This window comes from Pleurodeles waltl, chromosome 6 (assembly GCF_031143425.1).
Source record: "Pleurodeles waltl isolate 20211129_DDA chromosome 6, aPleWal1.hap1.20221129, whole genome shotgun sequence".
NCBI classification, from domain to species: Eukaryota; Metazoa; Chordata; class Amphibia; order Caudata; family Salamandridae; genus Pleurodeles; species Pleurodeles waltl.
The window spans coordinates 184,845,253-184,872,109 of record NC_090445.1 but is presented as its reverse complement, the minus strand read 5'-3'; the positions used below and the strand labels follow the sequence as shown (position 1 = coordinate 184,872,109).

Genomic DNA, 26,857 nt, shown 5'->3' with positions numbered 1-26,857 from the left:
GAATTATATTCAGGCCTTAGCACAAAACGTCAATGCTTCAGAATGTTTGGGAACAGTTTACAGCCAATTGGTTATAGGTCCCACTTGGGTTCAGTATTCACCACAATGACACAAAACGTGTCCATTCTGTTCATAAATGCAAAAAGCATGTATACTTCGCTCAAGGTACAGCAATTTCGAAGCATTTCACAAGGCAGTAATTAAATACTCCATTCTATGTTGTCTATTTGTAAATTGGCTCATTTGTGACTACTGATTGGTTCAAGGGGATCCAATTTATTGTCACTTCTGTTTTAAATGACTGACATCCAGCAGTTGTGAATGTACTGTAACAGAAAAGTCTTTACAGAGGATTTCTTCGGCAAAATATTTGTGATGAGTGATCAAGAACTCTTTGTGTAAGCCCAGAGGGGCAGTTGGACAGATATTAATTGGATATATAGAAATCCCCCAGAAGGAGATTTGTCCTGCTGAAGGTGTAACCATCTGTGTTTCATCCAGTTCTGCCTGCCAGTACCAATGGATAGATAAACTGGTCTCGTGATCTTGTTCTTGCATCATCAGATTGCTGACGAACATCAACAAATATATGTGTAATTGCTTGATTATCGATGAGAAAATAATTATTTCAATGTTTAAGGGAAAGACACTGGAATGGTAAAATGCAGGGGACCACAAGGAATGAAATGTTTCTAATAGATTAAGGAAATTTGGGACTGCACTCCGTCTTCTAGTGATAAGATATATATGCTCTTGTGTACCACAAAGGAAAAAAGGGTGGCTGTTCCTTTTCTAAATCCTTAACATAACCACGTCAGGTAGCCATGTAATAACGGCACTGTACATACAATAAGTAAAGTCGTTCTCAGAGCCGGATTTGGCACTTTTGTGGTGTGAGGGAACATGTAGGAGGAGGAAAGGTATCAGGGGCGTGATTTTGGGCCCAGTTCTGTGGTGAGGGGAAACCCAAATGCAATTTAGTTTTAAATCAGTAGCATGAAGCCGAAACATCTGTCACTGAGCAGTCCTTCACCACTCTTCACGGTAACCAAGGAAGGTGAAGTTAATGAACACCTTGAATTTATTTCAGATGGCATTGGCATAACACCATTCCTTTAGTAACCGAACTCTAACAATGTTGTAACTTCACTGCCCCCAGTTTTCTAATTAATAGACTGTGTATTTACTTTGTATTGATGTGCCACCAATAGGTGACCCTCTAAGCCACAACGTGTGGCCTTACTAACATTTCTGTCCACTAAAAATGTAACCTTTTGCTTCTTTGCATCTCTTGTTTGCTCATATATTGCACAGTTCAAGATGGATGGCCACCATTGTTTCAAGACCATATTAAAAGCAGACTGTGCACTGAAAACATGCCAGTCATGTTAATGTGTGCTCCTCGACTGTTAACTGGAACAGTCTGTGTTTGGGCTCCTTTTTGGTACTGAATTGGCTTCCAGCTATTTTAGCACTCACCCTATGGCTGTATGGCCCAGTCCAGTAGCATAGTAAGATCTGAACAAGAAGCAAGCCTGAATACATGAATGGAAAGCTTGTAAGCATCTTCTAAATTCAGTCCTTTGGACCAGCCATCTCGGTTTGTACATTGGAAAGTGATGGGATGCATTTTGCTGTAGCGCCATTCTTAATGGGCACTTTGTTTACTCATTACACAGCTTGCACGTAGCAGTCATTAATTATTAAACGTTTTTTTTTCCTGGAAATGTAGTCTGCAACTCCCCCTCAATCAGATGAACACGCCACAAACTCTTGTGTCAAACTCCTCATTCACAAAAAAAAAAACCTTCAGAATGTATGCAGTCCATGTCTTCCTAAGACTTCTCAACACACGATAGCAAAGTATTTGTGTGAAGGATGAATATTTTGAATATGAACCTTGGGCTGAAAGCCTGTGCAGACATGTACAGTTCAAACAGGAGCATGCTCTTGCATCCTGAAGACAAGGAGGCTGCTACTAGACATAAGATTGTATTGTTCCCTGGTATGCTGGTTTCAAGTGCAACCCCAGTGCGATCTTTAGGCATGTTCAGCACCCTATGCCTGGATTGATGCATTACATTGATTGATTTATTTTATTTGCCTCCTTGATGCTTATGTTAATGTAATGTATGGGTTCTGGATTCTACAATCTACTAGAAAAAAATGTGCTAGTAGTGAACAAAATAGGTCTTTGGTCAAGTTGAGTGTATTTACTGTTTTCAGTCAGCAGTCCTTGCGATTCAAGAAGATTGATCAGAAAAATAAACTTGTGCAGTGCCCGGGGCCACTCACAATTTTCATGGTGGGCGGGATTAACTGTAATATCTGCCACTGTCCCTACCAGATGAGACCAGCCCTGTAAATTCGAGACTCCCATAAACATTTAAAACACTTGGCTTCCTAACTCAGTGAGCACACCTATTGTTAACCCTACAACTCTGTAGAGTAAACCAAGTTGCTTCCTACTCTGCCGCTCTCCCTGGAACCTTCCTTTCAACCCCGCTGCTGCTAAACGTAAATTTTACTTCTAATGCAGCCCTGCAAAATAGGCAACCTCACCAACATTTTTGTTATCGCTCTTTGCGGGCCCATTCCTGATGGTACTTTTAATTGCTACCCTGGTAATCTCTGCATTAAGTCGCATTATTGATGCCTACTACATTATACTTTTTCAACTACTTAGGGTGGTTCTAAATTGATTCAACACAATTTAGCCCTTAACTTAGTGAGTAGGAAAAGTTTTTGAAGTAGTATGCTCTCGCTCATTGCGTCAGACGAGGGTATGACTGGCTTAATCTTCACCTGCCATTAACGTCCATGGATCTGATTGTGTATTTGGTGTGCTTAGTATAAACTGGGCAGTGTACAGAACTACCTTGTGCTTGCTTGATGTTTTGCTCAATTATTTCTCAATACAGAATAGCTTCAGTTCAAGTTGAGGACATATCTCATGCACATTAAAGCCTTTACTATATCTTGGAATGATGAAAATTATGTGTGTCACATCTTGCACAAAAACGTGGCACTGTGCAACCGGGAGCTTTTGTTGGGGATGATTGGGTGTCATATTCCACCCTTGTGAATTATTGAGATGGCTCTCTGTTCAGCAGCCAACTTTGGTGCTCGCTTTCTTCCTATTGCAGAAGATTGATCATGATTCGCTTCCCTGCTGTTTTCTATAGAGTTGGGTTTTTGTAGCCCGCTAAGAACGGCGTGTAAAAGCTGATCAAAATGTGGTCATCAGTAGGTGTTATAGAACCTCCTAAGCAGGGGTAACTTCACTTTGAAGGAGGAACAGGTTCAAGAGCTCATCTCTGAAAATAACGTGGGCTTCATTATGGAAGATCTTTTCACAGTTTTCGTTTAATGTAAGCAATTTTATGTTTACCAATACAGTGGACATGTATTTAGTTTACAGCTTGCTTACGTTTTTAGTTGTTTATTTCAGTTAGTCCAACTCCTGATGATGTTTTATCAGGGTTGCGTGTTATAGAAAACACAGAGAACATCAAAGACTGTAGCACTTGAACCATAGTGTCTTTTAATGCACTCCATTTTGCTTCTTCCCAGGTGACCATTCGATAATGCTGCCTGACTGCCAAGGTCCTTATATCCTGTTTAGTAACTGGAAGGCCAAATGGTTACAGTTCCTTTGATAGGTGGGAATATTTGAAAGGCGGCATTTACAAAACTATAAAGCGTGAACAAAAGAGGGTTGGTCTCCGTTTTGCTTGTATTAAAGGACAGGCACTTGTAATGCTCTTTACTCCCGGAAACACCAGCCGTTGACACTGTAGACAAGCGGTGGTTGAATGCAAGAAAGGTAAAAGAATAGCTTCCTCTCACACCCGGAAGTGTAGGAAGCTTGTTGTTCACTGGCATTGCTCCAGATTGTTTCTCAAGTGAACTGGGAGGAATGGATGGAACCCGTGAAGCTCCTGTACTCTTACATCCAACCAACTTTCTTCATTGGGTCTATCTCCACCTGGAGTAATATTATGGTACTGTCTACCGCAGGCCAGAGTTGAAGCTACACATCTGGGTGCCCGCCCTATCACATAGGGCCCTGTATTGCAGGGGCTCCAGTCATTTTTTGATCCAGAGAGTCATACTAATAGGGTGGTGGGGGGGGGAGTTCAGTTAATGGCAATATTGTTTACACTTACTTGCACGGCATATCTTTTTTTTGTACACATACCTACAGGTATCCATAATGCAAACAACTCCAAAGCATCCCAGACAGTGTGTTAATGATACATCTTTGAGAATGAGAAGAAAATGCAGAATCCATTTGTCTGAGAGTCTTCTGTGGTTTAATCTGAACTCCCTGGAGGTCATCTAATGGCTCCTGGAATGACCCCCACTGCCTTCACTACTAGATTGGAAGCCATTATGATCCCTCATTAGCCTGAAAGGCGAAAAAGGGATTTGAAATGTGCTTGAAATCCAGTTGCTTAGCTTTTAGTTTCTTGTCCAGTCATTAACTTTACTGTTAAGGTGGTTGATGGCAGACAGTGGGGGTGATGCCTGTTTCTTGGTTGCACTTCATGCCTTTACATGAACCTAGAGTTTGTGCCTTGGAAATTAGTAATCTGATCTTTGTATTGGCATGAATGTTTTTTGTGCATGCCACTCATTTTACTACCAATATCCTAGTATGTTCCAGTGTGGTAATGGCAGATATATTTGGGTGTACAGTAGAGCTCCAGCGTGATCTATATAGAATTTTGGATGGCTTAACATTTGCTGAGGTTTTTCACTAAAATGCTGGGAGTTCCTGGTCAAGGGCTTCAGTCACCTAGCTGGGAAAGGTTAATGTAAGTATATTTGCTGTACCTCTCCATCCCCCAGGAAACAGCATTTCATTAGACGATGGAGATATGGTAGACCCGTACATAATGTGCATCTGAGTTGCTGTTTCACTGCTGTCTGCTAAGCATGCCCCACTTCCTGCCAAACAAACCTAGTGTCCTGCCATCCTTGCCCACCTCCCCTGGGGGCTCCCTCTCCCCACTAAATGTGGCTCCTTACAGAAGTGAAGTAGGTGCTCCTTAAAAAACAGAATAAGTGCTTTGTTCTGACAGCGCACCGCATCAGGCCTCTGAGATATGTTCACAAGACCTAGTGCTGGCTTCCTGCATTTCTTGATGCCCATGACTCCTGTCCTTCAGATATAAGTGGGTGTCATGGCAGTGTAAAGGGCTTGCCTCCTGCCAGTACATCACCATAGTACATGACAACCCTCTAAATGTAACTTGGGATATCTAACAAAACTATCAATCCAATACCAAAAAATGGTCAGTAATGTAAATGCTTTGAAATGTCTCCCAGAAGGCATTGGTTAGTCCCAGGTGTTTGCGTAGTGCTCCATTTTGAGATTGGTGCCTGCAGAGGCTGACATGTGACTTGAGTAGGTCTTTGGTTTTGGGAAGGACCATCTTCTCACCCGTGAGCCCGCCCAGTACACCCATCATGGCGTAATGTCTACAGTGGAGTCTGGTCGCTTTGCTCCTCTTGTCTAGCTTGGTCTTATGGAATGCCCCTGAAGAGTCTTTTATTTATGATGGCACATACATGTAGATTTCACAGATATCACTTGTGCTTTGACTGTAGGTTTGACTTAAATGCATATGCGCTTAAATAAAATTGATAGTGCTGCACACTGACGTGGCATGCCTCCTTCAGGGCAGCAACTGAGCAATTTTCTGTAACAAGCTTATGTGGGATACACTCTTGAGATTTGTAGGCAGTGGTCTAAAATAGAAAAAACATCCCTTAAGCTGTGATTTAGACTAGTGTAGACAAAGTATAGCTTTGCTTTCTGATGAGAAAGCCCCACTGTCCCCCAGTCTCCCTTTGCTTGTTATACAATGTTGGCTGATTGCACGGAGGGATTTCGTTTATTTTCCAAAATGCATGTCAACTAGATTTGCAGTGCTTGGGAGACATGGCTGATGAGATCATGTAAACAGATAAAGCACTGTACTGATGGCACTTAAAAATCAACCTGTGCTGGAATTGGTAATGGGTAAACCTAGTTGTAATGGAGTTTTGAAGTTTGCTGTTAGGGCTGGATGTGAGTTTCTTTGTATTGTTACAGCAACTCATGCCAAAGTTCCAACTATTAACACTGGTTTGCATACAAAAAGAAAATGCTGGTTGCTAGCAGTGCATGCACAAAAAATAATGCAGATTGCTTCATTCATTTTGCTTAGAGTAGTAAATTCTACTCTGCTTTATCAGGTGCGATCAAAAGGATGCACTTTGAGGGGGGCTTGAGGGTTTTGGCAGGAACCCCTTACCCCCCACCACGACACCCCCATCCCCCTCAACCCCTCCCAACACTCACTTGTGAGTACACATGCAGGGTTTCAGTGGATTTATGAGAAGTATCCATCCAAATGTAGACCAAGGTTTATTTCTGTTTGTTTCTAGGTAGGTGGCTGGAGATTTGTGGGTAAAGACTTGTAGGTCAAGATCGTGTACCCCCTTGTCTTACTGACTATTCTTGAGGCATTAATCTTAATGTAGAGTGCAAGTCTAGTCTTGAATTTCATCTGTTGCAGCTAAGAATTCCCATTATACAAAACCTCAGTTTAACTCTTACTCTATGTACATGTTTTTATTTTGGCATACAATTTTTGGATCGTTCGACTTGAGGTTTCCAAACATAATTTGACCTCATGTAAGCCTTGCTTTTGTATTGAACGAAATGCTGGGACAGCCACGCTCTGCCATTTGATCCTGCCCCTAAACTGCTGATTGAGCATCTTGCAGGTGTTGGGCTTCCTGTGTGTGGGATGGAGTGCTTGCATGGGTCGTTGGCCATAGTGGTTGGTGGGGCCAGTTGGCTCCAATTTGACTTTGAGTTTTCTTTTTCCACATAACTGAAGTCTCCAGACAATACCCTCTGGAAATTCGGTTAGCAGGTTTCAGGAAACCGGGAAATTTGGATGCAGTCAGGTCCACTTCTGTGGATACTGTAACAGTGAAGGCCTTGTGTAGTTGCCGTTGCTTTTTGGTCGAGTGGATGGATAGGCACATAGATATTTTCCAGTTAATGTGGACGCCTCTTGTTCACTTCTTAATTGGTCATTTTAACCTGCAAATGACAGGTCAACTTGAAGGTTGTACTAAAGTTTAATCCACATGCTCTGCAGGAAATTATTATCCCCTTATTTGTCGTTGGCCTGCTGATAAGAGGCTTCCTCAGTGCTGAAGGAAGAGGGCACAAAGCCAAATCTACGGTGTTTAGAATGTAACCATTTTTGCAACAACAGCTTAATCAATAATCTATGTCCATCTCACTTTTTGGGGAGTGGGTGTGCTTTAAAGTATGGTACGCCATCCCAAAGAACCAGAAATGCAGAGTTAAGAGTCCATTTTACATGTATAGGTGAAATAACTGTGTCAGAATGAAGATATAACTTACCAAGAAATATAGCAAAATACAAACATACGTGAAGGAAAGTGGAGCATGAAAAGTAAACTGTTTGGCAAAAAATGCATAATTCTTCATTTCCTTTTGTCTAGCCATGTGTATATCGATAAAGAGTAGATTAAGCTGTTGAATTGCTAGGGATGGTCAGAGGTGATGGTTGAAGATACAGTTGGGTAGTACGTAGGTGCTTTGTTATACTTTATAAATGAGGGAACTGGTGTTGCTTCTCTGTTATTCATTGGAACAGATGTTTGGGGCAATAACAGAGAAGTTGCTTTTCTGGTGGAGAAGAGGTTTGCTGTGGTTCATTCTTACCTCTAGTGAAAGGTTGTTTCTTCACCAGGTGGGTGGATTTGTTCCGTTTTAGGACTTTGTAGATTATGCGGGTTTATTTAAAAACGTGGAGTGCCTCAATTGGTAGCCATTGAGTAATTTGAACACTCCAGCCATATGTCTGTATGTTTTGGTTTTTGATTCAAATGAGCCCTAGTGGTAAACATTCCCCTAAGAGGTCTTTGTCTTTTTGCTTCTTGCAAACCAAGCTGGTGGCCAAATGCCGGGCTTGACCAACAATAGCAACATTATTCTTTGGAACCACGGATGATCATTATGAGGTAATCTTCACAAGCAATGAATTTCAGACACATGGGCAGGAGCTGTTGGGCGTCTTTTTCTGGAGTTGAGGATATGATATCGCTATTGTTTTATGATCAAGTGAAAGGGTTTTTTTTTTTTTGTTTTGTTTTTTGGGGGGGGGCTTTTTTGTTTTTGTTTTTTTAATAGGCAGCCCGAGTTCTATTGTTTACTGCTTTTGGTTTATAATGTCACCAATGCCATTTGCTGTTTATTGACTACATTGCAAATATACTTTGTAGTTGGTTATGTTTTTTAAAGATATGAAACAAGTTTGTACACGCCTGTGCGTGTTGTGCTGTAATTATGTGACTGGGGAAGAAATAAAGGAAATCCTTCTACTCCTGGAAAATGTTTGCAAACACCCTGAAGTATCCGGCCTTTGGTGCAGACTTAATCGTATCGTTTTAGTTAGCAATTCTTTTCATGCTAAACATACAGTGTGAATAATTTCCCCTTACACAAGTAATGTGGAATACAGCTCCATGTTCCTTTTTAAAGTCTTCGCTGCGTACATGAATTTTTTTTTTTTTAACTTTAAAGTTTGTTACCTCAAGCAAGTAGGCCAGCCAGTAGGAAAAAACATGTTTTCATTGTTTTGTTAGAACAAGCAAAGTTATGAAAGTAGAGACTGTTGGGATCATGACACATACGAAATGTATCTCTAATATTTAAGGAATCTAACTACGTGGTTTATTTATAGGAAAAAATGAATGTCCACGAAAGGGCCCTTTTTATAGGCTAGTTGTTAACCAAGTGAGTTAATGCTGGGAATGAAACTCTTACTAGCTCAGTAATGTTAGCCTTCTCGCCTGTCCAGTTGTAACCATCTCTTTTCCTTCCCTTGAATGTTTCACCCTTTCAAAACTGTATTTTCTCCATTCCTCTCATTGGGCCTCCTTTACTTGTTCGGTCATTCTCTTCTGGTGCACTTGGTCTACTTACCGCTCGTCAGTTCTTACATCCCTTCTGATTTCCTTGTACATATCCTTTCTCGAATTCTGGTTCTCCTGTATTTTGAAGTCCTCTCCTCCTTTCCTGCTCTCGTTTCTCAGGTGATTATCGTGTTACCTCGTGTTCATAGCTTGTGTTTCTGTTTTCCTCCTTTCTTACCTGTTCTTTTTCTCTTCTGTTACACTTTCTCCACAGCTTCTGTCTCTCTGTACCCACTTTGACCCTTGGCCTCTTCTGTCTCGGGTTCTTTTTATGTACTCCCGCGTCACTGCAGCTAGCGGCATTTGCCACATGTCTTGCTTTGTTTGTCTACTTAAACCCGACCAAAGGCACCCCATTCCACTGCTTCCCGCACGACCCTCTCCGCCCATGACTTTGACTTTGTGTTTTCAACGCTGGCCGGCCATATGCGGGTCACATGACCACTTCCTTCCTCTCCGTGACCCGGAGCTGCTGGGGAGCTCTCGGGCCTTGTTTTCATTCATGAATGGCGCAGCTGTAAGCCGATAGCCGGGCTCAGCCCGCAGGAAGGGGGATTTCCACTTTCCAGCACAATATTTAGGCTGTGTCGGAAAAGAATGGCGTTAAGTGTTAGAGGGCGGCGCTGCGTAAAGTGGACGCATCCGCGCGCTGGGGAAGTCGGGGCACAGGCTCTCTCCGGATTTACCCCGTGGAGGTGCGGAGGCGCAGGGCTCGCGCACGGCTCGCTAGTAGTTCCAGACCCCACACATTCCAGCGGTTTTAGGGTTTGGACGCAGTTGTCACTATTTTTGTAGCGTATTTATAATAATCGTGTCTAAGGCTCCCGCGTTGTTGGAGAGATCACACAAGAGTGTGATGCGCAGAAAGGCGAGTCCCATTGGAACAATACTCCGAAGGACTTTGGGTTTTCGGTAGGCCGCACCAGAGGTCCCCCTATGAATTTCACTGGCCCACAATGTTTGGACAGATGCAGAAATGCCATGCCCTGAACACAGACCCTTCCCCGACGCAGGGCTTCGCAGTGGAGGGGAAGTGTTAGTTCCTTTTTTCTGTTTTGCTTCGCAAGGAGTTGCCTCCAAGGACAACCCAGCTGCCATTCATTTGTGATTTAAGGTCGGACAGGGTCTGAAAATAGGCCACAGGGGATGTTATAAATGACCGCTTTCCATGATTTTTGGCTTGTCAAAGTTGCCAAGGTTTAAATGTTCAAATCCCATCACCAAGCCTTGTTGGGGTGTGTAAGCTCGTTCCAAGTCTTTCTTTCCTATTTTTTTTTTTTTTTTGCTTCGTGTGACAAAAAGCAGCATTAAATGAATCAAACTTCCAATCTTGTCCTTGCCTATCTGGGGTCCCTGTGGGGGAGGGGGGTGTATCCAAGGTTTTTTTTTAGTTTTTTTCCCCCCAACTGACGAGTTGTTAGTTTGATCATTAAGTGTTTTTGCCGCATGGTAATAAAAGCACATAACTTGCCAGCAACGCTAGTCTCTACCCGTTTTTGCTTGTATTCGAAACACTTCATGTTCGACATATTAGTATAGTGCATGCTATGGCATTAACATGTCCTCTTAGCAGGAATCAGGAGTTCGACTTCATCTCACAAAAATATATAATGACTTTCAGATGCCGTAAGAAGGGGTGCAAAAAGATGTGATAGAGTGACTGGATCATAGCATTTTTGTTTTTCTATAGTCTTGACTAGATGCGTTTAACTTATCGGAACATGCATATTTTTATTTGTTTTGGTTGAATCAATCTACATTCTGATGTTCTCCACCATATGGTGAAGCAGGTCAATCTGCATACAGTGGCTTTTTTTACTTTTTTTTTTTTTTTATTTTTTTTTTTTTTTATCAGTGCATCAAATCTCCTTTACCTTCTTATGACGCAAAGGGCGTCAGTTTGGGGCGGCTCCCTTCTGGTCTTTTGTCTCATTACAGCTTCAACATGTTGAATCACTAAACCCTACTTGGCAGTTTTTCCATATCATCGTTATATGTCCTGAATCTCTCCCTTGGTTTCCCTCCTCTACCCCAAGTCTTAGCAGCAGCTTAAAGTGGTACACTTGAAGAGTGTCTTTTGCTGGTCTCCTGTGTAATGTTGCCCAATGGTTGTAAGTGGTGGATACTCGTAAATGATACTTAACACTCCTACTGCAGCCTTGTACACACTCACGCTGGTCAGTAGGTCCATGTGATCTTCACAAGACTTTTGTGATGAATTACCAGTTTAGTGGACCTATTGAAGGTTCCATAAATGCACACTTTTCTGTGGTAGGTCTGCTGACAAGACCGTCTCTTTATGTAATGCATTTGGAAGCTTTCTTTTGTGTACACACAGAGGTCAGCCACAATATAATTCTTATACCCCATTTTTTTCCGTCCATCTCCCTCAAGTTTCTAGGAGGGAGCCCTCATACCGGTCATTTACTTTCTGGTCTGTGTCCTTTAATCTCAATTGGTGTTTTCTGTCCTTTTTCATCCACACACTCCTCCTTTTCCTGTTTCATAATGCTGTCCCTCCTCCCCAGCATCCCTTCTCTAGACCCTGATTTCCATAGTCTTTCCCAGTTCTCTGTCCCTTTCTCGTGCTTTACCTCAGTTTCATGCCTCCTACACTCTTTGAATTTAAAGTTCACAATTCCATCTGGGGCAATAAAGGGAACTGAATTTGTGACCCAGTCAACTTGCTGGAATTTTATACAGTTATTACCGCACCAGTGACCAAACCCTCTTCATCTCCTATTCACTGGCTTTGAAACCACTGCTGTTCCTGAAATGTAAACACCGGGCAAGACCCTACTTACCTGGAGCCAGGTTTAAATCGGTGGATAGACTATGACCAGGTCCAAACCTACCAAGTAACCGGACCTGATGGCTGAATTGAATTGGTGGTCTGTACACCGCAGTGATTGTGTAGCTACACCCCATGTCTGCTTCTTTCCTGTTCCCCACACCTTAATAAAGTGAGCAGTAGAAATCGGACCTTCCAAAAACTCCCATCTTTGCTGTTTCCTTCCATGACTGCCAGTCGTTCTAAACGTGAAACAGGCAGTCCCTTGAGAGAGGGAATTAAGTACTGCAGCACATCCCCACAATCCTCCGGAATCTCTAATGTGATCCTCTGAGAAATCTTGAACACCTAATGCTCATATACAAATGCAGTTCAAGAAAAACTACTGAATGAATGTATGACAGAATAAAAAACTACTCCTGCTGGGAAATTGTTCTGCACTTCAGAGGTTCCATATTTAAATACTCTCCCTGTGACACCTATACTACCATGCAGTCCGTGAGAATGTCTTTTTTTTTTTTTTTTTTCATCCAACTGTGTCTCCTCTACTTCAAGGAAGCTATGCTAAATAAGGCTTTCGTGGCTCTTTTGCGAGAGACTCTAACTGCCTCACCTATGAACCGATGTGTTTTCAGCTTCCATTAGGAACTGGACAATGTTGGAATGAAAAAGCCACTTAAATCAGTTTAGCTCATAGAAGCAGTTGGTGCTCGAAGGTATCTTGCACGATATTATCATCTGTGCAGGAAAACGGGCAGATCAGGCTCTGAATGTTTCCTCTCAAGTTATCTTTCCTTTTCCCTTTCCCAGAGGTCTGAGAATGTCCTTTAAATTAATATTAATAAAAGCAACCTACTTACATTTCACAGTGGCGCTTCTTTGGGGCCTGTGAGTGATTGTGCAATGAGGCCCACACCCTGTGTGCTGTTAGGTGCAGGGAGAAGACCAATTGGTTGCAGCTTGACCAAACAATAGCTGTAAGGTTGGGAATCTTTGTTGACCATATCCAAACCACAAATGGCCGTAGTGTGTAGAAGCACACATCCACATGAAACCCACTTTAGAACAAATTTCTGTTTATGCCCAAAAAATATTTTGCCGCTGACCTAATGAACCAAACCGTATGAATATCTGTAGTAAGCATCGTGGATAGATCGCTTACAACCAGGGCCAAACTGTATAAAGATGCATACTTTTTAAATTATTATAACTCATCATCATGGCATTGAACATCTCTTTTGTGACAAAAAGGTGCAAAACACAATAGTGAACAAAGTGTGCACACCAAGTGACAAAGGAACACGCCATAAGAGGGAAAAACAATCAAGAAATTGCTAGGTTTTTTTCAATCTCCGGTGTATCTCATAAAGACAGCCTCTTTAAACATCACAAAAAATGTGTCCATCCAATAACTTTTCTTCATTTACACCATGAAATGTAGGGTCTGTCTTTATGAATTGTCTACGTCGTTTCAACCCTAAAAGAGGATACCAGGGTCTCATCAGGACAAACCCTGACCTGGGGAATGGTAATTATTAAGTTCTGGTTTTGAAAGAGGATAAAGGACCACACCTTGACTCTGTGCATAGATATCCAGTGTTTGTCATCCAATCACTTTCAGTATAAATTGTACCCAGGTTCACGTAAACATTCTGGGTTTCTTTATTTTTTTAAAAAAAATTTTTTTGCCCAGCATGTAGAAGAGCCTACAAATAGCACTGTTTGTGACCTCCCATGTCAAGAACCTGTAAGTGACAGTCATAGGTCTTCTGAACAATCACACTTCAGACCTAATGAAGGCCACACTAGCATATGTTTTTTTTTTTTTTTTTTCTTTCTTTGGCCTAGGCTTTAAAATAAGGGTATTTAGGTATTTATAACTGTCTTACAGATTCACAATGCCCAGGAATTTGCCTTGGTTCTTTAAGTCTTGCAGTCCTTGAGACTGTTTTATGCTTGCAGGTATAAGGTCTTGCGACTTCTGGGTAACAAATCCGATTGGAACGATCAATTAAAAACAATGGGCCTGCTAATGTTTGGCTAGGTGTTCTTGGCCTGCAAACCTGTGGATCAGGTTTCCTAGCTGCTCTGCAAACAGTCGACGAGATGTGCTGTACAACTCCCCTTATGGAATCCTCTTAAGTCAACACTCCTGGTCAGACGAGTTTACACGGTATTACTTACACGTTTGCTCGTGTCAAATGGTGCAGCCTGAAGGTAAAGGGGAGCGCTCTGTCAAGGTTTATTCACAACTTCCCATACAGTTACCCAGAAGACTGGATAGTTTTACGGATACATAAACCTGCCTCGTGCACAAGTAAATGTACGTGTCACTTAATATTTTGTCAGTCTCTAAATGCTTCCAGAGTTTGCAAGTGGGAGTTACTGGGTCACCAGAGGATAAAGTATTTTGCCCATGAACTGCATGGTTCCTCTTTTCAAATCAATTAATGTCTCATCCCATCGTGCCCAAGCAACTGGTTATAATTTTAATGAACAGAAAGCGTCACAATGGAACTTGTATATCCCTGTGTTAGCTCTTTCCTTATCTTTTTCTAGTCTAGCGGTATCAGCTTCATTTACTCGAGGGACAAGAAGGTCTGATTTTCAAGGAGATTTAGTCAATACTGTACCAATGAAGCTGCTTCATATGTCAATAGGGTAACCCAAATCTCTATTTGTGCCAGTAAAGGTAACTCATTGATTAATGCACCTGCTGCAGAGTTCTGTGGCCATATTAAAGACAGCAAAGTCTAAACCATTGTGAAGTCCTCATCCTCAAAACATTAGAGATAGTGAGACCCATGAACAGATTTGCTACTTTATGAAATTTAAGGATGTGTAAAGTTGGAGAGGTTGACATTTTCCCACAGAAGGGTTTTTTCCTGTAACTTTAGCAACTTTGCAAAGTTGGCAAAATTTGAAAAATGCAAAAAGCACAGGGAAAATACTTTGCAATAGAAATTGTGTAACGTTCACCGGCGAAATTTTAATCTTGCACGCTTCCAATAAAAAGAAAAAAAACCTGTTGGTTTCGTGCTTCCCAGGCATGTTCTACTTGCTACCTGCTGTAGGTGGCTTTTTTTTTTTTTTTTTTTTTGGGTGGATGAGCATTTTTTTTGTTCCCCCATAACAAGTACACACTTACCGACTCTGAAGTCAAGACTCAGAAACAAAATCTTACAAGCTTTGGTGGTTTGAGTGCTGATGGCTTGTCTGTACCTTAAGCCCTTCAGGTCTGTACAGTTGGTGTCCAGAGTTATCACCCTTACTAGAGAAAAATAGCGGCAATTTGTTCTGTTTTTAAGATTCTGCAAAGGCCAGACATGACATTCAAATACAATTTTATATAATATCGCATGTAATAATTTTGGCATAGGCTTTCTGTCTTTTAATTATAATTCAGGGATCATTAAAAATGTTCTAGAACGCCTTTTAAAATGCTTTCTGCTTGTACTCCTTGCTGAAAGTATGTAACGATAAGGGAAAACGTGCCAGCATTAGGTCATTTTCCTCTTGTCATACAGATCAAATATCGACCAGGTGACCGCTTGTTTAGGGGCCCAGCTACGTGTACACGTGGTGGGTAACACTCCGCGTGATACCCATGTAACACCTGCCTCTGCTTGGGTTCCACGCTGTAATGCACATTATCATATTGTGACAGAAACGTCTAAGCAACTATATTAAAAAAAAAAAAAAATCTGGGCATTCCGGACCTGCATATAAATTGCTTTAGGGGCTGGGCAGCCACCAAACGCATCTCTGGACTGACTCGGCACCATCCCTTTCAGACGGAGCATCCTGTTGGGAAGATCTCCATCTTTCTTTGTAGACTGTGCTGCACCCTGCCGCTTGTTTTTAGAGACCAGTCATGCTCTGCTCTGCCTTTTACGGCCGCTGTCGGCAACTCACCCACGCTGTTTAATTAGGCGCTTGTCTGTTAATTAAGGTCCATGCAAGCTGCGCTTGCACCACGGTTGCATCAGCGTATGTTCAAGTTTACGCGCATCACAGGGCCCAGCGATTGGGCTCAGAGGGATAGTACACCGAACCACCAGACGTGCGTGTGACGTCTGTGCTTACGTACGGTGAGGCTCCCATACAAGCCCTTGTTTCGCTTGCCGACTTGAAAGTGCAGAGGCGGAACCCGGTTCATCAAATGGTCATTTTCCAAGTCTGAAATCCTCCACTTCAAACTGTTATTGGAAACCTTTTTAGGGCTCTCTTGCCTGAATGATTCTGCCAGCGTGCTTCATTCTAGCACTTTAGACAGCTGAGTGGGTTGATCAGAAGACCACACTGCTGAGATTTGTGCAGCCTGAAAAACCTTGGAATATCCAAATCCTTCAGGCTCAAACATAAAAACTCAGATTTTTTTTCAGAAGCTATGAAAACGTGTTTCTTCTAGGTGGGCATTACAAACCGTTACAACGTTACGTAGCAGGAAGGACTATACACTGAATTCTGTTATACATTGTTGGAGTCGAGTTATGATAAGGTCAAGTGTGTTGGCCTTTGAGTAACCATCAGTTGCTGCTGGGCACCGAATCAGCGACCGCGTTAGCAATGATGCCCACATGCTCTCAGCCATGAGTGGGTGCAATTCAGCTCCAGTTTGATATCCACTAGCCTGCTTTTCTATTAAGAAAAGTAGATTTTGTTGCTTTTCCCATTCTGATCTCTGTGCATTCCACTGTAGGTTAAGTTTTGTAGGTTTTGTGTGCATATTTATGATGGAATTTGGCTTCATCGTTGAACCTTAGACTTCAGAAAACTACTCCCCAGCGTTGTTGTGGTTACTCCTTAAGTATACAATATCCCTTTGAAACTGTAGTGCCCTATATGGAGTAAGGGCCAGATCATGTCATTTTGACGATAGCCTCTGCCTATGTAAACGACTCGAATACGGAGTATGTACGTTTATTTTATGCTGTTATTCTAAATATTGGGCTTGGATCTAGTTCTGGAACTACAACTCCACACTACACAATTTCAATCTGAAGGGCACTAGAGATTTGCTACTGGATATTTCATGTTTCTTTTGCCACAATAATCAAGATGTTGGGTGGTTGGGCAGTTTTCCACCCTCCTCGCAACCCCAGTGGCTTTGACAGTATCCGAAGTCCTCTAACCAACACTACCCGGAATCTCTGTGGTCGGACAGTCGAGTATAATCTTGAACTTCATACCGGGTCACTCTGAGGAATCTTATAAAGACCCCCTTCTCGCCATGAATCTTCGTATAGCTGCACTAGACACCCACCGCTTGCTATTTGCTAGTGCGTAACACCGGCCCCTCCAGCCCCTGCAGTGCAGGGGTGCCCGCTACTCTTCAGGGGGGCCCCCTGTCAACCCAAAACCTATAAAGTATAGAAGTTCCTCACTGCATTAGTGTGTGAGGGTTGGCTCACCATTTTGCACTACACTACTTTGTGTGTAAGGACAAGGCCTGTTCTCTGCTAGACCGGTATTACGGTGTGGACTGGAGACCCTCCATCTGGCAGGCCGCGTAGTGTGAGTGCTAGGGCGGATGTGATGGTGTTTTCACCCAAGTACCTTCTCGTCCTCCCTTTCAGAGTGGAATTGATCCAAACCTGCTACAGGAGACTCCCTGGGGGTGTTCACGATAAGGCATGCTTTAACTCTAGTTGGTGCGCAGGGTGGCTCTGTAGCAAAGTAGTGCTTGTTGTGTGCAGCTTGTACATCCCTTAAATGAGGGTTGGTGACCCAAGGTTGGCACACGGATAAGATTAAGCTAATGGAAGTCTCCCAACACCCCTCTAGCTGCGGTATTAAAAACCTGTATCCATTGCTTTTAAATGCTATACAAGATGACCTGGCGTCATTGGTTAAAAAATGGGAAGCACGGGTTGGAGCTAAAGAGACGGAGGTTTGTGAGTCTATGGAAATGGCACGGACTGTTTTAGTGTCTGCTGGCCCGCAAGCTCAACATTTTATGGTATTGTACAATTTATATTATACACCTGCTAAGATTGCGAGCTGGGGCAAAACGGCAGGAATTATGTGTCCACGATGCGGTTGCCCGAAAGCAGATCTCTTTCATATGTTCTTTCAATGTGTAAAACTGGGAAGTTTGATTACTGGGATATCCGATATATTGAAGAAAATCTTGAAACAGACTATCTATCTGACACCTCAAATGGTTTTACTGGGAGTTGATCATTCAGTCTGCAATAGTCGAGATAGATACTTTCTGTTCATAGCAATGTCAGTATTTCGTAACTGCATAGCATCTCTGTGGCGTGATGTTGATCCCCCACGGTTCAATCAATGGTTTTCACAACTCTTATCTATGTATCACCTGGAGAATAGCCTGTATGAACTAAAAGGAGCAGCGGCCTGTAAAAGATTCACTAGAGCTTGGGCACCTTTCTCCGTATGGCTCTTGGGCCCCGAGAATGTGCCGACTAAATAAGTAAATTTATGAGATCCCTAAGAGTAGAAACTATTATCATTGACTCTTGTTTAGAATGTTTGCTTCACCTGTACGACAATATTGATGTATTTACGCTTCTTTTTTTTTTTTTTTTTTTTCTCTTCTTTTTTCTCTGTTTGTTTGTTCTTTTTTTCCTCTTTATTATTGCAAACATGTAACTGCGTGTCCTTAAAAAAAAAAAAAAATGGGGGTTGGGAACAGAGGGGCTTGCAAGAGTATTCTGTTATAAAGTGCAAAGATTGGGAAATTGGTCTGCCAGCAACACCAAAGGCTTTCACTGATAATGCGATCTTTGAACAGCAAAAGCGTGTTACCGCTGCATGAAATGTTTGTACGGCTTAGTCACATTTTCATGCAGTCCAGAACAGATCTAATTTTTATTTTTTTTCTAAAAAGAAAATGCTGCTGCAGCATTGCTTCACTCGCAGCTCATGAGCCAACAAATGTGAGGCATTTCAATTTATTTGCTAGACGTAATGCCTCCACACCCGTAGTTTGTTGTATCGTTATGTTTGCCGAATGTTCGTAGCCCAGGTCACTCAACCTTTTAGAGTAATCTTGGAGGCCACCAGTGGTTCTTGTGCTCTTCCTTCTCGACCCAGCCGAGCTTTAAGTACTCACTGGAAGACAGAGCCTTTGTCACAATTATTTTATGGACCTCCAAGAATAGCTAACAAACGTTGTACAAAAAAAGATCATGGTAGAAAATGACCATACGTTTTGGTATTTCACATAGATCGAAAATAGTGGTGTGAGAACATGAAGGTCGGTGATGTGGAAGACCAACATTGATGGTACATATTATTCTGCACCGATGTGTTGGAGATCAAGGTGACTTGTCAATTAAGAATAAAGGTAGTTCTGTGCAAGGACTTGTTTGTTGTTTCTTCTTAAGGCAGTCATGGGAACAGCCGCAAGCAGAAATGAAGTGCATTTTATTGGACAGAGATGAAACTGGAAAAAGTGGATTTTTTTTGTGTTTGATTATGGAGATAAGTTGAAAGTTTGCAGGAAGTGATATTGTTAGGGTGTCGCAGACAATGCATATGACTGGGTGCAGGACCAAGCAGTAGATTGGGGAAAAAATAATAATCTTACTTTCGTTTTTTATAGCTGTTGTCATGGTGTGGTGGAGAAACAACCAATGTGGAGGCAGTCTCTTTTCAGAGTGGGTTGTAAAGTTGATTACCTTGTTCATTGGCATCAAATACATGCTTCCAGCATCCCAGGAGTAATATGGCTTCTTCATGGCAAGCATATTGATGAGGTTTGCACCTGTGAGAATAGAAGATCTAATATTGAGGTGGGGGTGCCGACACTGGAGTCGATGCTGCTGGCGTCGGTGGACCGGTGCTGCGGTGCGGGACGGAACAGTGCTTCGTGTCCCTCAGTAGTGGTGTCCACAGGCCGCAGTGCAGGCAGCAGCACTAGTGTCAGCAAGAGCATCGTCTGGGATGCCCAGGCAGCGGTGTGAGCAGGCGATAATGGAGTACCGGTCGCGATGCGAGCAGCGGCTTGGTGAAGTTGTCCAATGACGGCGTCAGTGAGACCAGGGTAGCGGTTAGAATCGGGACAGTGCGGCTCTGTGCGGCATCAGCAGGTCATAGTGCAGGCCAGTGGCGGTGTTGCAGTGGTTTCTCCTCTTGAACAGCACAAAACACACAGTTCCCAATGCTGCAGGTCGAGGAAACTGAAGTCTTTTGTGTCCCTGAGTCTTTCAACAGGAGGCAAGCTCTACTCCAAGCCCATGGAGAACTTTCTCAAGCAGGACACACAGCAAAGTTCACCCTTTGCACTCTTGTCAGGCAGAAGCAGCAACTGCAGGCCAGTCCAACAACAACACAGCAAAGGGACAGTACTTCTCCTTCAGCTCTTCAGCTCCTCTCCTGGGCAGAGGTTCCTCTTGATTCCAGAAAGATTCTAAAAGTCTGGGGTTTTGGGTCTACTACTTACACCCCTTTCTGCCCTTGAAGTTGGCAAAATTCAGAGCAAAGTCTCACATGTTTGCAAGATCCATCCTTGTCCAGGCCAGGCCCCAGACACACACCAGAGAGTTTGAGATTGCATTGTGTGAGGGCAGGCACAGCCCTTTCAGGTGTGAGTACCACGCATCCCCTCCCTCTCAGCACAGATGGCTCATCAGGATATGCAGGCTACACCCCAGCTCCGTTTGTGTCACTGTCTAGAGGAGAGGTGTGAACAGCCCACTGTGAAACTGACACAGACTGGGAATCCACAAACAGGCAGAGTCACAGAATGGTTTAAGCAAGAAAATGCATACTTTCTAAAAGTGGCATTTTCAAACTCACAATCTAAAAAACAATTTCACTAAAATATGTATTTTTAAATTATTAGTTCAGAGACCCCAAACTCCACATTTCAGTATGCTCTCAAAGGGAATCTGCACTTTAAAGGTAGCCCCCATGTTAACCTATGAGGGAGATAGACCTTGCAACAGTGAAACCTGAATTCGGCAGTATTTCACTTTTAGGACATGTAAAACACACCAGTACGTGTCCTACCTTTTAAATACACTGCACTCTGCCCAAGGGGCTATCTAGGGCCTACTTTAGGGGTGTCTCTCTCTTTCTCTCTCTCTCTCTCTCTCTCTCTCGCCCTCTCTCCCTCCATCCCTCCCTCCCTATGAGCCATGTTTACAGGGCTACTTATGTGGGTGGCACAATCAGTGCTGCAGGCCCACTAGTAGCATTTGATTTACAGGCCTTTAGCACCTCTAGTGCACTTTACTAGGGACTTAACAGTAAATCAAATATGCCAGTTATGGATAAACCTATTCACAGTATAATTTACCTAGGAAGCACTTGCACTTTAGCACTGATCAGCAGTGGCAAAGTACGTAGAGAGAGTAAACCACAAAAACAGGAGGTCAGAAAGCAAAAAAGACAGGGGAGACCCGCCAAAAAGCTGCCAGGTATAACACCATGCAACCTATAGCACTCAGTGTTGCTTTTCTGGCATTGTGCAGAGAAAGAATAGTCCATGCTGTAGCGGAAGTTCCAGGATCTGCTGTGGCTAGTTTCACAATGGGAATATTCTGCTAGTCTTTGATTGGACAACTAGAGAATGAGTTTCTGTGGTCATGTCCTCTACTTACTCTTGAGTTAAGTATTTGATACTGTTCTCCATAGACTTGTCACAAACTTGGCCAGTTGTGAGAAGGAAGACCTTTTCCATCACTAGTCTAGGAGCTGGCTGCGTGGTACCCGACTGCCATTTATCACATATTAAGAATCAAATTACCCCCTAGACTGAGTGAAAGAATATTTATAAAATGCATACTGACGCCAAAAAGCTCCTTGGTGTTCGAGTTGAGGCTTCCCGCCTAGCCAAAAAGCTGAGTCTTGAGTGCTCTCTGAAATGTCATTACGTTTAATTTGCCGCAGGTGAAACGACAAGGCATTCTTAAGGGATGGCATACTCAAAGAGAAGACACAACTGCCTCATCTGGATTTTTTAAAATCGGGTACTTGCCAATGGCAGACCGTACAGGACGGTTAGAGTATAGAGGCAACAAAATCTGAAGAATGGTAGGGCCTGCCCGTAAATGGCTTTGAGAGATGAACTACAACTGGGAATAGGCCACCAGGGAAGACTCTGACTGGCCTGGGATACCATGTTGATTTTTCTGAACCTGAATATTGTGCATAGGGTTGAAATTATTAGACCTGTATATATTGCACATTATTGGCTTTACTTGTCAATATTTTGTAAATATACAGATACCAATATTTTGTGGCTTGCTAATATTTATATTAATAAATTTTCAGAACTTGAATACCATACCCATGTGCTTTTCAGCGGGAGCTGTATTGGACATTATACTTGTGCAATCTTAGTGATTGTTTACCCACTCTGCCTCCAGCTGCCTTTTTCCTTCAGCTTCTTAGATTTCGTGGATCTCATTAGCAGAAGACATGGGAGTACGGATCCATCTCTACATATCAAATAAATACCATTAACTTAGTATACTTCGAAGTGCGTTCTCCTAAATTTATAAGATTTTTCCAGTGTGTTGTGTGAAGTGGGTTTTGATGGTTCGGTGGAACCTTCGATCGGACCCATAAAACCCAATGATTGGGTGGAACCTTCGATCTGACCGATAAAACCCAATGTGGGGCAGTAGAGGAAAGAAGGACCTTCATTTTCTGTTGCCGTCTGGCTCCGTAGCCCTAGACACTGTCTCAGGAACACCTGAGGGAAATGCGTCTCTGAGGAACTATATCTTGATTATCGTTAATGGTGGCCAGGAGCCAAGCTACAGTGTTGTGTTGCATTGTTCTTAACGCTGTGGTACTTTTCAGCTAATTTTGGCCTCTTCACTTTATACAATGTGAAGGGTGGCTGGCAGAGTGTACTGAAGGTCCTTTCTGACATCTACCCCTTTACTTAAGTTAGTTACATCCATGGGCTACCCCAGAAGTGGTCTGATATAATTTCCTCTGATGCTGACTGCCTTGAGTATGCCATGCTTGAGCACCACCTCCGTCCGCTGGTTCTTCTAAGAAATGTTGGAGGAATACAAAAGGAACAAATAAATGTTGACAAATGAGAGGGTATTTGCGTGATGGTTAAGGGGGTAATTCATTTACGTTTCATGACTTTAGGTGGTAGAGCATCTGAGGGCACCAAATCCTACTTTCTAGTGCTGATGGCTGAAAACTTAGTACAAGTTCTGGGCACTAAACTGGGCATATGAACAAGATAATAGTCCTCCTAGTACTTCAAGCTCGCCTCCTTCACAAAAGAAACCGGCCACAAGGAGCAGTGGTTTCAAAGGTAGGTACCTTCACAGACTCACTGGTTATGGGGCTATAGGACTGCAGGGGCCATGATTCCTGAGGCATCGAACCACCAACGTGTCAGGCTGGTGGAGACAAACGAGTCCAGATCGAGTATGTGCAAAGAATGGAGCAGCAAACAGCACCACTGGTGCACCAGAAGGCCTTGTATCTTATGCGGATGCACACGCTCAGTGGCTGCTTCTGCCCAATCACCGTCCTTATTACAGATGACTTTTGAACCTTTGCTCCATTTGGGTTATTGCATTTTTAATTCTGCAGATTATGCAGCAGATTATGAATGGTGCAGTAAATCCATAATTAGGTGAAAACTGCACTGCTGGATTATATAAATCCAGTAGCTCTAAATATACTGGAGCACATAATGCAGTTTAGATCTGAGTGTTACTGAAAGCTAAAATTGGTACATAATCTTTTGTAAACACTGTATTTGGGAAGCTGTCGGCTTCATAATGTATTCGAGTTGTACAGTACTCTGCAGAGCACAGCTAAACTTGCTTTTTGATTGACCGTTTCTAGCAAGGAGAGAGAATATTCTGAACAGCATGGGTATTTGAACTGTCGTGTTATAAATAGTGGTATTTATTTTTGGTTTGAACCGGTTGAAGTTGCGTTGTTGTTTGAGGTGAAAGTCGGTGAAAAGGCGGGGGCGAGCTGCCTTTTCTCCTTTGTGATAAAACGTAACCGTAGGACATGTTGTTGCGCGTTACTTTGCGGCAGCGCCTCACGGCTCTCGAATAGTATTTTAGTGCCAGGAAGTGCTCAACGAGTATTTGATTTTATAAATGACAGGTTTGTGGCTGTTTCTGCAGCTGTGCACAAGTAAAGCTTCACAAGCAAAATAGCTTCGCCCGAGTCCTGCTTTTTGTGTGTGCGTTTTTTTTTTTTTTTCTATTTCTTTTTTACTTTGAGTAATTTTAGTATTTGCGATCTCATTATGTATCTAATTCTTTTTTTTTTTTTTTTTTTTTTTTTTTTAAGAATCATATCTGACTGGTGAAGGCGTGGGGTTTCCTTAAGACCTAGGTTCCTTGGGATCTTATCAGACTAACTAGTTTGAGTAGTGTAAAATGTACTTTGCACTTTTTGGAAACTAACCTAAGAAATGTATGAATTATTAGTTGGAATATTTGAGACACCAGTACCCACGCATAGGTCAAACAGTCTACCCCCGTGACTCTTACATTCTGTTTGATGCAGTGTAGCTGTCGAATTTGTGCCAGTGGTTGCAGGTGGTGGGCCCTGACACCTGGTGTCTAGATAGGTCTTACAGTTTTGGGAAAGGAGGAAGGAGATCCAGATTAGACAGATTTGCTAGTCTTCTACCCGACATTTGGTAGTGCTGGCAACAGATTTTTAAGTAAAGCCTTGGGCACTTCCACTGGCATGATAAAGTTATAGTACAAAATATGCACTTCTAGTTTGCTGCATATTGTGGCTGTCCACCGTCGCCAACACCTCTGCATTATGGGAAGTATGAAAAGTGCTATTGGATGAGTTGCTGCTACAGACTAATGTGGTATTTTTTGTTGAAATACTTTAATTCTGCACTGGTTTAAACATCTTTGGCTCCTTCATGCGGGTGAATTGAACACTGTTCATCCTCGCTCTGGAAGAGCATAGGGCTCACTCGTTTGCAAAATATATACTGCAAAGAAAGACTTTGTGCAAACCCACAATGGTGCCCCCCAGAACTCTCTCCAGTGCTCCCAATCTGTCCAGAATACATGTAACTGTAATAATGATCAAAGCTGCGTTTTTCAGGATTTTATGTTGAGCACCGAAGTTATAGTCCTCTTGTGGTAAGTGTACATCTGTAACATCGGCACCTGATTTCATGTTTCTCACCAGATTTCCTTTTTTGTCTTCCTGCAGTAGCGTTCCACAGTCCTCCGGTTAAAATTAAGAAGGAGCAGCAGAGCACTTGTTCAGACCCAGCCCTGTCCTGCAGCCAGAAGCAGCCGTTCCCCTTCCGCAATGGAGAGCAGTGCCTTTACGCCAGGTAGTCGAGCGCCCGTCACACTCAGTGTGCATGGTCCATCTTGATCTTTCGAATGTTCCTTGTGATGGGCTCCAACTAACTGTTTATTTTTCTGAGCAAATTTAAGAATCGATGCAAGTATCTCTTACTGGATGCTTTCTTGTTTGGTGGAGCCTGGGGGGGGGGGGGAGGGTGGGTAGTAGAGTCTTCAGTGGAAATTTAGTTTTCGCAGGATTTTCCATGTCCTTGTAAACGCATTAGGTTATGCAATCGCTCGTATTGAGAAATTAGGTTTCTCTGGGAGGACTGTTTATGTACTTACATTTGTCACGTGTCATCAAATGGATACACTTATCATTCTTAAAAAAAAAAAAAAAAAAAAAGCTATTGGTTCAAAGTCATTTTGGACGGACGAAACAATCTCAACTACTGACTGATTATATTAACACGTTGCCTCTTTACCTGTTTTGAGAGATAAACACTTGCGTTGCCATTCATGTGCTTCTCTGCACTTCAGGCGCACAGCTAAATAAACAAGGAGTTGTTGGTGCCGTACGTGCGGGGAAAGTGTATGGAACACCCCCGTTTTCAAGGACTTGGAAGGAAGCGTATTTGCTGAGAGGAATTTTTGTTCCCCTTGCAGAAAACTGATTTGAACAAAAAACAGTTATGTTACAGGTATTCAAACATAGCCAGTGTTGGATATACTGCAGTAAGGATGCCAATTCTTTAGGAAACTAGGCAAGATCTGTTGTGGATCTGCAACTTCTTCTCATGGAGGAGGTGCGCTCTAATGCCTATGTTGCTGATTTAGGAACCTAAGGACCTGGGTTCTAATCTCAGTTGCGACCTTAAACTGAAAATCATGATGGTCTGGTGTTTGAAGCAGTGTTCAGCTTTGTGGGAGATGTAGATCACTGCTTCTAAGGAGGCCTTTCACAAAGGAACACCCAATAAACTTTCAGATTACATAACTCCCATGCACCTGAAGGATTATGAAGAGTTGCAAAATGTGGAGCAAACTTTGTCCTTGAGACTCAAGCGTTTCCATTTCACAGCGTTTTATTTAAAAGTCGAAAAAATGGATTGGCATTCCGTACCTTTTGGCCAGCTGTCTTGCGACCTATGCAGCTATCATTAAACTAATACATGGATGGTTGTAGAATTTTAGCACCTGCTACCTTTTAATCTTTTTAAACACGTGTCCTGTCCCTTTTCCAGTGCCTATGATCAATCAAGACAAGTTGGACTTAAGTCACCAAACCAAGGGGCCCAGATGTCTCCTCTTCAACACTTCTCTAGACAAGACAGAAACTTCATGAGTCCTCAGCCGTCTTCTCAGTCGATTCCTTCCAGGGGATATCTCATGGAACATAGGTGAGGAACCAACGTTGAGTGGCGATGGGACCTGTAGAAGATGTCACAGCATGGTGATGTTTAATAAAATCTTCCTTGCTGCATACAGCCGAGGTTATAATTAATTCTGAACTGTAGTTGGAAGTGCGAATTTGGGCATGGTTAAAAAGCAAATGCGGGAACCAAGGGAGGATGAGTTAGTGGGAGCAGAAGGACGTTGTTGCCTCAGCAAAGGACAAGCTTATCAAACTGTGGGCTGGATATCTCTTTTAAGGGATCTGGCAGGATGGGCATTGAGGCGTTGTGTGAAGTTTGTAGAGTGTTACATTTTCATCATGTAACTAAGCACAGTAGAGTCCTGTAGTTGACGCAGTCCTTGCCACTGATATGCACTTTCCAGTGCTCTGTTTTGTGTTTATTTGAGGTAAGTTGGTGGG

At 42.7% G+C, this 26,857-nt stretch overlaps 1 protein-coding gene across 2 annotated transcripts in view; it reads left to right on the top strand.

The window, feature by feature from the left end:
* The window catches only part of ETV4 (ETS variant transcription factor 4), a 125,092-nt gene that overhangs the window by 54,243 nt on the left and 43,992 nt on the right, over window positions 1-26,857 (top strand). For both annotated transcript variants that reach the window (XM_069237775.1, XM_069237776.1), the window contains exons 6-7: window positions 24,959-25,085; window positions 26,286-26,441. In XM_069237775.1, the coding sequence (XP_069093876.1) occupies window positions 24,959-25,085; window positions 26,286-26,441 (283 nt within the window). The remainder of the gene's footprint in view (window positions 1-24,958; window positions 25,086-26,285; window positions 26,442-26,857) is intronic.